We start from the raw sequence: 13,897 nt of genomic DNA on the forward strand, positions 1-13,897 counted from the left end.
CGAGTGCGTGTACTGTTGCCTATGTCGTTAAATGAATAACGAGTTTTGAAAACGTTTATAAAACTTTGTTTATTTTTTATCTCTATAATTTTTCAAGCGAAATAAAGATTATTAAAAGTCAAGTCACGTCAAGTCAAGTCAAGTAAATTTTATTTATAAGTCGGATACATCAACAATAAACATAAGCTCTGATGAGCTTTTTACACCGAAAGTGAAATAAATGTAAAACTTAAAACGTTTGCGACATTAAAATAGCGTAATTGATTTGTTTGTTTTGCACGTGCTGTTTGGCGCTACATTGTGACGTCACGTAAACAATACTTTAAACGTCTGTACAGCGTTAACGACTGAATAAAAGATATTGGTGTTCGGATTCATTTTCTTAGTTAGACCATTTTCTTTAATTCTAGATAGTTTTCACAACAGAATTCGACAAAAAATTGTTTATTTTTATCAGATTTTTCAAACAAAATGGCGCCTTCATACAATTTTATACACAGCTTCCGTTATTCTGGTTCCCTGTCCATTATGGTTCCCATAGACGTGCGCGGGTGACCAGTCTACACATCCGTTTTCAGTCAGAATTCCTTAGTTTTTATCGTTATCTTTAAATTCGAAAGGTTGCGATGTGTCCAATTCGGTACTTTGGACGAAAGTTTTCAAAACCATCACTTAGCAGGTACTCGCGTTACCGTAAAGCTCGCTTTGCGAGCAGGCCCTTCGGGCAAGCTCGTCGAGCTCGCTATAAACAGCAAAATTCACAAACAATTGTGCATAAAAAAATATGTGTATACAGAGCTTGTAGCATGATAAATACAAAAATAAGGCTAGAGATACTAAAGTCATAATGCGATTACATAGAGGATATTTGTTTAGTTCAGTGTAAGATCGGAATATATTTCACCGAGTGAGCACCAAAAGGTATATTTCACGAGTGGTGCAGCCACGAGTGAAATATGAACTTTTGGTGTTCACAAGGTGAAATATATTTCGATCTTACACTAAACTAAACAAATTTTCTTTTTATTATATGCAAATAAACGTTTTAAAAAGACATTAAACCTAATACTGAATGAAAAGCGCGCCAAATAATAAAACAACGTGACGTCATTTACGACGTCACGTCATTAAGTTGGTACCCAGTACTGTGCACGCTTGTATTTCACTGAAACAAGGTAAGGGGCTTAAATTCAAAACAGTGAAATTATCAAAGTGGTAATTTCACTGTTTCAAACAGTGAAATTACCAGTTTTATATCACTGATATATTTCTATAAACCACCGAAAAGCATGTAATAAAAATGTCATAAGACCTTAAAGATGAAAAAAATAATAAATAATAAAATAAAATACATAAAAATAAAAAATACATTGTAGATAAAATAAATAATGAAAATGAAGACAAGCTATTCATGAGGAGTGATATACATTTTAACGGAAGAAATTAATGTAAAGTATCATGTCGTCAAAAAGCATTATATTATACAAAGAGGTTCAAGTAGTAAGCATTATATTATTAGTTATAAAGATCGTTGACAGGTTATAATTATGGCCCGATATAAACGGCTTTTTGTAAATATAACCCGAGCCGTTAGGCGAGGGTTATATTGCAAACAGCCGTTTATATACGGCCATATAACCTGTCAACAATCTTTATAAAGAATTTATAATACAGCAAGCATAATCTTTAGAGAAAAAGGTAAGTTTTATTCATGGATAGATAGCAGCCGTGTATATAAAACTATATAAACGTCACGATTATCCAATGAAAAATGACGTTACAAACGTGCAGTATTATAAAATACAAACAACGCGTCATACAGTTTAAAATCTTTTGGAACAACAATTACAATGTAAGTTAAGACTAGAAGCTTATCATTCTTGCATTCTTGACACCCGTTTTCACCTTATACAATACAGCTGAGTGTGCTTGATTTACGACCAAATATATGTTTTAGATATTTCAGTTGAACTTAACCTAGTAAAGCATTGCTACCATAACCTCAGCACTCACACTTACATAGTACAATGGGCTTAACTAATTTATAAAATATTTGCATATCTATTGGTAGCTGCAAAGTTTTCGACTTCTTAATAAGACAGCAAAATGCTTTAGTAGCCTCGTTAGCTACTGTATATCAGCTATTTAAGCTATGCATTAACAAAGCAACCACTTCTGCTAAATGTTACACCTAAATATTGAAATTCATCAACTATTTCTAAACTTTCATTCTTATAATAAATAAGTAAAATTATTTTGTTACAGTCTCCCTTTGGAAAATACAATAACCTTTGTTTTCGATGTGTTTTGTTAATCAAGAGGTGATTCTGATTGTACGACAGTATCATCAGCATAGAGATTCACAGATAATTTGAGTAAACCAATTTTAATGGTTGTTGTTGTTTGTTGTAGTTGGGGTTTTTTTTGGTTTGTTTGTTTGTTTTTTTTGTTGTTTTTTTTGTTGTTGTTTTTTGTTGTTGTTGTTTTTTTTGTTTTTTTTTTGTTGTTGTTTTTTTTGTTTTTTTTTGGTTTTTTTTTTTTGGGGGGGGGGGGCATGTTTTTAGATTATTTGGGAAGAATGTGTATATCATTTAGGAAAAAAGAATTTATATTATTTTTGGGAATATCTATCTTATATGTGTTTTAATATCGTATGGCAATTTAGCATACAATTACTATAGACAAAATTAGTAAACTTTACCATAATCAAGATATAAATAAAGCATGAATGTCTAAATGAATTTAGGTCGGGTACCTGTCAGGTTTGGGAATTTTTATGGACCTTTCTGATAATATATCAAACATCTGTATCAAGTTAAAGAAAATGTGTAAAGAGCAGTGTTGACCAGTTCACCAAAAAGGTGACGTGTTAAACAATGGACGAATTGTCTCGATCTAACAAAGAAACATACTATGTGTGTGTCTTTGAGTTTTATATTCTCGACACCAGTTGCCCATAATTACATGTATGGGCGAGTCCTCTAGTCATTTTAGTTGTTTAAGGATCATGCAAGATACAGATACAGAAAAATCCCTCTATTCCAGCAGCTTCTCCTGGTTCCTCAGCGTGCCAAATGTTTAAGCACTGATACGCACAACCTCGATTTAAAGTCTCATCAGTAAGTTAGTTGGCCAGTCCAGGAATCGAACCCTCAATGTTGAGATCTTGCTCACTATCCGATATAGCTATACATATTGGCAGAAACATATTTAGCGTGTATGTTTAATGAGGGTCATACCGCCTGTTAAGGCACATAAAGAAGCTTTCGTTGTCGAGTACCAGACCCCTGACATGTTACCAATCATGCTCTTAAAGCACAAAGTGGTGATAATTTACCTCCAAGCCAATTCCATGGAATACCAGCCAAAAATGTGAATTTTGAGCCAAAAGTAGGTCACTGTAAGGCGGTCAATGAGAACCTAAATGTGTAGTAACCTGTGACAATAATGAAAGAATTAGCCCTGAAAAGGGATGTTGGTTTCAAGCAAAGGGCCTGTCTTACAAGCCGCCTCTCTGTGCTAGGGGCTCACATACCCCAGCAAACCATCCTTGTCGTCTCTGCCTACATATTGTTGGGCCACTCGGACCCTTGGCATTAGTTAGGACACCGACAGCTGGTCTGCAGTACAAGTTCTGATCTTTTTTGCGCTAAAAGTTCTTTTTTTTTTAAATTAGATCTACAGTGTATTTTCAATTTTCGCTATCAAAAAAAAAAGTTTGATCTATAATTCTAAAAGTGTCAAATATGAGTTTACATACCTTTCTTGTGACATAAAATGTCAAACTGTTTGATGGAAAAAAACTGTGATTGTAATTAAAAAATTTCATTTTAAGCTACATTGTAACCTTCATTTTAAGCTAAGCTCATTTTGAGCTAACCTTCATACTTTTGCCAACAATTAAAAAGTTACCTGTATGTCGAACGGGTAATTTATTATAATTTTTTAGGTGCTTAATTTTTCTTCATTAATCACATGCTTGCAGTTCATGAACTAACTAGTGTTTTCCACAGACACTTGGACTATAGACACCGCCCTTTTCCGCCCCTGAATATAAAAAACTAAAAGTATTATTTATTACAAGAATTAGTTTCAAATTCTTACTTATATTAGTATGGACGGTTAAAGTGTCTAACACGTGAACAAGTTTGAATAGAATTTCAGAACGTTTTAAAAATGTCAATTTTTTCTCAAGCTTCAAATATTTTGACGTACGGTTTCACGATAAAATAGACATGGTGTATACAAGTGCGGAAGGGGAGCTACGCACACAACCCCAAATGTTTGTGGTGCTTTCTGTTAAGATGCATCCGATGTAAAATATATTTTCTAGTATCTTGTATCTTGCCGAGTTGACAAAAAAAGATGATACGTGAAGCCACTTCGTTGACCGCTTGGCAAATTGACCAAGGGACAAGTTGACGTGACATTTATCACTATAGGGTTCGAATGACATTGTATACACACCGGTCTCTCAAATATCAACAGTCAGCAAGACCGGTGTACACGATGGTTCGAATGAATTATTTAGTTGCGTTTAACCTAAATTTAAACGTCTTAAGGGCGAAAACGAAACGAGTGAAAAGTTTTGAGTACGAAGTTGTGTTTATTTCCCACTCGCATCTTCTCGGTTTTTTCCGTCAAACTTCGGACAATAATTATTATTATTAATAGCCGATATAGTCCGATTGAAAGTTTGACGGAAAGGACCGAGAAGATGCGATTGTTTATGTCTTATTTCTGTAACACGTGAAATAAAAAATACCTTTGATTTCTTATAAAATAGTTTAAACTCTCCAGTATATCTCAATAAAATGTCAACAGTTGATATGGAACAAGCCAGTGTAGAAACAGATTTTGTGTCAGTGAAATCTAAAAAGGCAAAATCAAGAAAAAGAAAGCGAGAAGAAAAACAAGAACTTGAACAAGTTGAGGAAGCAGATGATGCATCAAGTTCAACAAATCAAACTTCACATGCAATGGACTTAGGCGATAGCCAGCCAACACCAAACAAAAGACCGAGTTTTCCACCAATAAGTGGAGACAAATTAAAAGTAATTGTAATTTTATAGATATATTCCATAATTGGAAGTGGCAAATTGACTCTTGAGCCATTATGAGCCTGTGACAGCTATAGATTTCAACCACAACATATTGTTGTGAGTCACATACTGCTAGCCTATATCACAGACACTTGAGGTCAGATCCTGCCCCCAAGGTGATACGCCCGTGTAAAAAATATTTTAATATTTAAACACGAATGGAACACGTACATCTCTTACAACGATAAAACTGTTTTTCAAACAATTTAATTATGAAAAAGATACATTATACCATCTGAATAAAGTAAAGATTGCAGATTCCCTTAACTAATAAAACCTTATAATTTATGAATCATTATTAGATAAACCTGACCGTGACTTTTTCCGGTGTTAATCAAGAGAATATCAAATTATATCTTCTAGAAGCAATCAGATAAACATTTATACATCACATTTTAATATGAAAATCAACATTTAATTAAAATTGAATGTAAATTTTGTGTTCTGTCCAAGCAATACGATTTATAAGAGTTCCTGCCTCTGCATTGAGTGCATCGGTACACAAACTTCTTGGGCATCCTATCGTCATTTCACGCATGTTAACTAGCTGTCTGCAAGTGCTCATTTAAAAGACATTTTCTTTGTAACAAAACTATTACCAAGATGCACAATGTGTTATTTCCCTATTTTTTTATTCTATATAGTCAGTCAAGATCTGACCCCCATGTATCTGTGGCCTATAAGACAATCTTAAGGTATATGGTACCCCCAAGTGAACCCCCAATATTGAAGTGATTACTGCAGACTATGACTCAATCAAAATTCTAATGAACAGACCAATAAAATGTGGATACTAGTTCTTGCTTCCATAACTTTATATGTCGCTTTTATTTTGATGTTGTGCAGCAGTAAAATTATGGGTCAACTCCATTTGAAAGGCTACCAGAATTTTGGCAGTTTCTGTGCAGTACATAAATAAATATTAAAAACACCCTTATTAATCTAATTTGGGTCAAATTAAAAGTACTATTTGGTTAACAAATAAATTTTGAATCTACATGTTTTCTGTAAAAATGAAACTTCAATGACATTGTGTACCCAACTATTTGTTAGGGAAATATGTAGAGATTGTCTACCAATATGGAGTCTGCTTTCAAATGAAATCTCATGGGACTTCAAATTTTGGTAATTCTAGCATATACATGCAGTGATTCTTTCCTGTATTTCACAGCCGAATAATAGGCTGTTTCCCCTAGCCCAAAAGAAGTATATTTTCCCTTAAAAATGCTAGTTTTTTCCCCTTAAATGCCCTGATCAGTCACTTTTTCATCAGAACCATGACTTAAACTATAGCAACTAACTTATACCAGTTTGAAGACAGAAAGCTGTCACTAAAGATAGCCTCTGTTGTGTAAAATGCATGTTAAACTGAATTGAAATTGAATTTATTTTATAAAGTCATAAAATGTGTAGGTAAATTCCGTTCTCAGTTGTTTGAATTGGATTTCAGATTTCCCCCTTTCTGATTTATCACGCTATATTTTCCACCTCAGACAGCCAGAGGTTGTTTTGAAAATTGAGAAAAAAATCACTGACATGTATTTTTAGTAACTGACCATACAGTACACTAAGTTTAATACTGTACTATATTTTAAATAAAAACAAAAAAATAATTCAATAATCATCACACACAACTATATGAATCAAACATGTTTTTTGGTACAATGTCTGTTATTAAGTAAATAAATGTACACAGTTATTCATAATTGCAAAGCCATGTTTTTTCAATTTAAAAGAAGCATTTCATCATGGGTCATCAAATGCCATGCAAAGGATCCAAACTTAAATTCAAGCAAAAATTGAAGTCATGTAATGATTAGGGCAGCAATGGCTGTGAATTTTATGATATGTAAACGCACGGATAAACTTTGAGGCATTATTTTGTCAATATAACCTTCTTTGTTAAAAAAATTAGACTAGAGTGTTCAAAGTATATCGAACTACGAGTATTAGACTAGTTTTTGTCCAAATAACACTAATTTATTGAAATACAGCATGACATAAATATGTTACAGTTCTTGTTAACTTTCGATACGGGATTGGCTTCAGCGAACAGGTCTAGCAGTACTATAAAACCTGTTTGCTGAAGTCTCTTTAGCTATGTGGATACATTTATATTACATCTTGTAATACTGCATGTTTGTAACATTTCTTTTGATGTTTATATAATTTGTATACACGGCTGCTATAGATTTATGTTAAAAGTAATTTCATTTTTTTCTCTATAAAAGCAAGTTTTGATTGTTATAAATATGTTATAAAGATTGACAGGTTATAAGGTTGTATATAAAGGGTAATTTGCAATATATACAAACAACCATTTATATAGGGCCATATGACCCTAAAAAATCTTTATAACTGATGTATTTCATACCAAAATAAATCTATCCATCTGTCTATTGTAATACTGCATGTTTGTAACTTCACCTTTCATCAGTTTTGCTTTTCATCGGATAATTTATATAATCTTTGAATATGGAAATTATGTACTTATTTTCAATTTTCCTCAAAGTAATACTTCTGTATTACAAATTTGTTATAAAAATGTCTGACATGTTATATTGCTGGGTATAAACGATTGTTTTCAATTAAACTTGAGCAGAGCTAGTATTATTTTACAACCATTCATATAACCTGTTAGATAACTTTATATCTTTAAATGTCGCAACCTCTGAGAAACCTGTAATGTTTTTATAGGTACTTTTATTGACATTATTTGCAAACTCATTCACATTTTTTTATATGAAAATATTTATTATAGGGTGGAAAAACAGATTTCAGAAAAGTCCCAGTACCTCAAAATAGATATGGACCTCTAAAGGAGAATTGGATGAAAATATTTACACCAGTAGTTGAACACCTACATTTACAGATCCGATTTAACCTGAAGTCAAGAAATGTAGAAATAAAGGTTTGTATTTTTTTTTTCATTCCATATTGTTAATGTATAAGAGGCAAGAGGGCAGTTCTTATAAATATGAATAAATATGAACTTCTGTCTACTTTCAAGTGTTAATCTAATAAAATTGTCTAGCTATGATTTTGGAAGTGTTTAATTTTAAGCATTCTCAAAATAGTTTAGAATAGATTAGATTTATAATTAAATTCAAGTTTTTATCAAATGTTTCTTCATAAAAGACTGGTAGGTAACTGGTTTTTACTGAAGTACATGTACATGTATATCCCATTCCAGACGCTAGTTATTGTCCGAAAACTATTCTTCTGTTCTTAGTAATGGTTACCTTGACCTTGTCCCTAGGGGGTCCAAATGCAATACCAACTGGGCTTTCCACATAAGGATGCTATATACCAAGTTTGATTACAATACTCTAATTATCGTCCGGAAACCATGAAGTGGAACGACCAATGGACCAACCTAACAAGTGTTGGTGAGAAGTAAAACGCAACCAAAAATAACTTAGCATTACCCCAGTCTGGCGGTGGCTTTTGTTAACAATTTTACAATTTGAAAAGATCATTTGTGCTGAATAATTAGAATTTTTAAATTTTATATTGCAGACATGCAAAGACACAAAAGATATTGGAGCATTGCAAAAAGCTGCAGACTTTGTTAAAGCTTTCACTCTTGGTTTTGAAGTTGATGTAAGATTCATATTATCTCATTTATAAGAAAATAATAAGGAAAGAAGTTGAACAATATTGTAAATAGAATCATTGAAATCATTGTGTTTGCCTTCTCCTTATGGGAACTTTATCAAGTTTTAATCCCAGGCTATTTGTTCTAAGATTGCCTGCTCTATGTCTTAAAAAGATTTTATATAAGGTGACATGATATTGTGATGTCATTACATGTATATCTAAAAGGATGTTCTTGACTGTAATGAACTACTTTTGCTAGAGGTGTAGGAGGATATCAAATAAACAAATTGGTTTGTTATGTTATTTTTGTTTTTCTCTACTGAACAGTATTATATTAGTCAAGCATGCTTCCCCTTGTCTCAGATATTTTCATCTGGTAGAAGATATTTTAAAATAGAAGTAAATAAATACAAATGTATATGTCTAGTTTGTCTTTATTTTCCAGGATGCTCTTGCCCTTGTCAGACTAGATGACCTTTATTTAGAGTCCTTCAAGGTCACAGATGGTTTGTACTAGTATTCCTTTGTTACATTTGTGAAGTATGATTTTTAGTTTGAAATAAATTTTTAGTTGACTTTTTCAAAGGAAAAAAGAGCTATTGCTATAGTCATGTTGTCATTGACACATTTCAACTGTTACTTGCAATCAGAAAGAGGTCAAAATATGCAAAAGTAGCTCTTACTGCGTTAGTCTTGCAGTAGAAATATAGTGATAAATACTAAAATGCAGACATTACTGGGTAATCCCAAATAACATGTAAAGTATTAATTGAATCCAAAATCTGTTTACTTTTTAAAATTTTTAGTACACTTTCCTCAAGTTTGATTTTCTTAACATATTTTGCTCATCTGGAGGCATGCAGCTTCAACATTTATTCAAATCTTTTTTTTTTCAGTTAAACCTTTAAAGGGAGACCACTTGTCAAGAGCTATTGGTAGACTTGCTGGTAAAAATGGGAAAACAAAGTTTACAATAGAAAATGTGACCAGATGTAGGATTGTGTTAGCAGACAGGTAACATTACATATATGAATTATTTAAACCAAAAGTATCTCTTTAACTAGGTTTTCAGTTATTAGATGGATAAATAACATGCTTTCATTATAGGCAAGCATTTTTGGGGCATCAAACATATGATTTCCTGTCAATAACTTGAGTTAGGAAAAAGATAATGAAATAAAACTTTGCATGAGGCACGCAAAAATCCTTGTTTTGTACGTTTTGTCAAAAACTTAAGTTAGGAATCAAACATAGTATATAGTAAGCTTGACCTAGCTTGGATGCACTGATTTGATCAGTATTTGGACACATCATGTAGAACAACATTATGAATTCTCATTCACTTTTTATCACATGTTAAATAGTTAAATATAGCTATGTATACCTTAAAAAACATGTATGGAATCAGGAGGGAGATATTGTTTTGGCACTGTCAGTCCATCTGTCCAAATTTCATTTTCAGGCTGTTTCTAAGCAAAAACTGACTGGATTTCAATGAAACAAGAGATGTGCATGACATTCGCATGTCCCGGTCAAACAATTATTATTTTGATTAGTTATACAGAATGCATGCGGATCAAAATTACTTTCTATGTTATTTTTTCGCAATTGCTGACTGAATTTTACCATGATTTAAAAGAAACCATTTACACCAAAAAGATATGCACATATCCTCCTCATATCCTGGGCGAACCATTCAATTCATAATTATGGCCTGAAATTAGTTATGCACTATGCATTTAGAGTAATTTTTGTATCAGCTCTATAAAATATATGCAAGATAAAATGGAACATGTAATTATGATAATATTAATTGTTCTTCTTTGGATACACATACCCTACAATTTTATGAGACTTGGACAGGTGAACACCTCTATTTTGCTAGGTCAGTTTTCCAGGACAACTTTATTTCAAAAATACTGTTGAGCCCTATGAGAGGGGACACTAAGGTCAAGGTCACTGGTGCTTAAATAGATTTGAGTCTTTTATGTCTTCCATTTTTGGTAGGTAATCATTTGGATAGTCCTATAACTTTGGTTGGATGAGAAGTGGTCATTTGAATCAATGTCAAGAGAATGAAAGAATTTGATTTTACATTTTTGCTCAATCAGCCTTTATTTCTTGACTGTTGTCTTACATATTTGTTAGGAAGGTCTTTCATATTTGTTAGGAACATACCTTTGGTTGTGCTTTATGTGGAGTTAGGGGTCTCTGGGGTGGAGGTAATTGGTGCCAAAAACAGATTTTTACACTTGCTCTTAGTGCCTTTATATATTATATGAATTTAAAAACATTGAGGAATGTGCAGTTTTGGGGAGCATTCTTCGTCGTAAGCTATATTTTCTCTTTAGCAGTATATCTGAGGTGAGTTACAATGGCCCTCATGTCTATTTTTAGATTTATTATAATTACCCAAGCACCATGTTTAATCAATATTTCTTTTTTAGCAATTTGAGTCATTATCAACATTAAACAGTGCCTTTACAAATGAAATTGCAGACATTAATATATTTACAAGATAATGTCATGTTATATATTTCTTTTCTTTATTTCAGTAATGTACATATTCTGGGGTCTTTCCAAAACATCAAGGTGGCCAGAACAGCAATATGTAATTTAATTTTAGGTGAGAACAGAAACAAGTGTACTTACTGTGATTGTTATGCTTAAAACATCTTAATACATTGTATATAGCTATAGCTCTAAAAATAGATTTTGTCAGTGCATCTGTTTTCAAGAAAAAGTCGAGCTATAATGATTGCATGGACTGTTTAAAAAGTTATGTAATTAAAAATGGTCCTGTCCTGTGGGTGATTAAGTTTACATAGACTTGTTCAGTAAAACTGTCATCTGCAAGAACAATGCCCAGAGTTTAAATATTTGCATCATCTTGTGGTCCACTACAAATGTTATATAAACCATGCCCCTGTGGTTTAACTTAATTAACATAAACTTACATAATTAAGTCTTCCTGTCTGAAATTACAATGCCAAGAGCTTAGATATTTGTCATGACACCTACCAATATAAAAATCATGCAGCTTGGGTTAAATATTGACCTCATTAGTGACTTTTACATCAAAATTTAAATTGTAAACCTTTTCTAGCAATCACAGGTAATGGCATTATGGCCCTCTTGTTCATTTTGAACTTTTGTCAAAGTTGCTTGCACAATTGTAAGGCAAGGGAAATTATCCTGAAGGACTGGAGTTATGCCCCTTCTAAACTTAAAATATTTAAAGTTGGTTATTGATAGTGGCAAGCTTTAGCACTGCATGAGGTGCTCTTGTTTTAGCAATTAAGCTTTGTTTTCGAGGATAAGTATCATATAAGAAGGCAGGAATTAGCAACAAACTAGAGTCCAGTACTTGGCAGTGTATAATGAATCCCTTACATAAAACAAAACAAAATTGCTAAAGTTGTCAGAATTTAAAATGTGCAGGAAATGCATTTATAATACATTGCTTAAAACATAAACTAGTATACTGTTGACTGGTCATTTTAGCATTATGCCTTGCAAAACTGCAGTAAACAGTTATTTTAATCAATAGGTAGGTCCAATACTTCAATGGATATTGCAGGAGACACCATTATTAAATCTAAATAATATTTTTGACATTTATTGACTTTTTTTTGTAAAAAATCATATTGTAGCTGCTTCACATTTCTATGTACATAATGTAATCACAAAAATGAAATAACACAATACTTCTGTAATTTCAGGGAGCCCACCATCAAAGGTATATGGAACTATGAGGTCAATAGCAGCAAGATCTGCTGAGAGGTTTTAAGATAAAAAAATAAACTATAAAACAGACATTGTTTCCTCCAGTTTTCTTATCCTTGATATTTTAGGAAGAGTAAATCATAAAATTACCACATCATCACACCTTTTAGCTCACCTAAGCACAAAGTTCTAAAGTCTGAAGAGATGACCTTTTGTGATAGCATGACTGTTGTGTTATCTGTAACTTCTAAAGTCATCTTCTAAACCACATGGTAGATTTTGACCAAACTTCACAGAGATGATCTTTACAAAAGAGATGTAAATTCAGGAATGATCTTTACAAAAGTAAAATTAATGGATTTAGTATGATACTTACTGTATGTGACAGAATAAACTTTAAAAGAATCTTAAAGTGTCTCCTCTGAAACAGTTTATCCCATATAAATTTTGATATTTATAGCATATAGCATCACCTTTGTATGAATCATGGCCCGAGGGTCAAAATTGGCTCAGCACTGGAGGAGACTACAGTGAAACTATTTGTCATAGAGCTTACATACTTTACCATTTGGATAGTCAGTCACATATGTTACATTGACGTGTATAGGAATCAAATTTAGTAAATCTCCACACAGATAAGAGCTTATATATTTTATTAGAACATTGAACAGTTATGTTCTATCACAACACGGTATGTTCTACATGTTGAAGCAATGCTATATTAATAATTTTATATGTGAATGATGAATTCTGGGATGTATTAAGAAATTTATATGTACAATGAATGGGTACTGGCCTATATGAGTGAGAGAGCTGATTTAAGCAAATCTTGTCACAACAGACTAATACAACAGTACATGACCATGCCTGCAGCTATAACTGTCCTCGGGTGATTTTTTGGCATTGGTCATTCATACAACACAGCAAAACACAAAGGAAAGAATGGGGCCGAGTGATATGTACTTTTCTGCCCAGCGTGCTCGGATTTTAGTATTATTAAAATTAAACTACCAAAATAAAAGTTTAATTCTATTTATAGTTTTGATAACATCTTATGCCTTTTAAAGTGTTCCTGGCACATCAGTAGGTAAAGGCTTTTATTCACCTAAAAATACAACTGCAAACTAATTATTGTATACAATGTCGGCTATGGGTGTGTGCAAGAAAAATGTTTAAAGAAAAGACTTGCTGGTGCTAGCCCTGACACGACCAGGAAAAGTCGATACTGTTGCTATTTAAAATAATGTTTAAATGACTTATGTAAAAACTGACCAGAACTAACAAGTGGTAAAAACATTGATGATGTGTAATTTGCTCATGAGGATATGTTTTCCTCGGTCATTTTAAAAGAAACATTGTAAAGTTTACAGTTGATTCTTTTGAGGTTAAAGTTATATAAAATGCATAATATTACCCTGATGCCTGTGCAATTAATTTTCTCTCTTTGCTTACAAACGGACCCCTAGCTT

The 13,897-nt window shown here is 32.5% G+C and overlaps 1 protein-coding gene across 1 annotated transcript; it reads left to right on the plus strand.

Annotated features, from left to right (window-relative positions):
• The first annotated feature begins 4,685 nt into the window (after positions 1 to 4,685).
• On the plus strand, positions 4,686 to 12,518 carry LOC132759188 (RNA-binding protein PNO1-like). The gene is made up of 7 exons (XM_060750913.1): positions 4,686 to 5,054; positions 7,864 to 8,013; positions 8,622 to 8,705; positions 9,148 to 9,208; positions 9,599 to 9,716; positions 11,258 to 11,328; positions 12,425 to 12,518. Exons 1-7 carry the CDS (start codon positions 4,815 to 4,817, stop codon positions 12,490 to 12,492), a joined length of 792 nt encoding a protein of 263 aa, XP_060606896.1. The 5' UTR covers positions 4,686 to 4,814; the 3' UTR covers positions 12,493 to 12,518.
• The last annotated feature ends 1,379 nt before the right edge of the window (positions 12,519 to 13,897 follow it).

This window comes from Ruditapes philippinarum, unplaced genomic scaffold (assembly GCF_026571515.1).
Source record: "Ruditapes philippinarum isolate M1 unplaced genomic scaffold, ASM2657151v2 ctg132_1_1_1_1, whole genome shotgun sequence".
In the NCBI taxonomy this organism is placed as follows: Eukaryota; Metazoa; Mollusca; class Bivalvia; order Venerida; family Veneridae; genus Ruditapes; species Ruditapes philippinarum.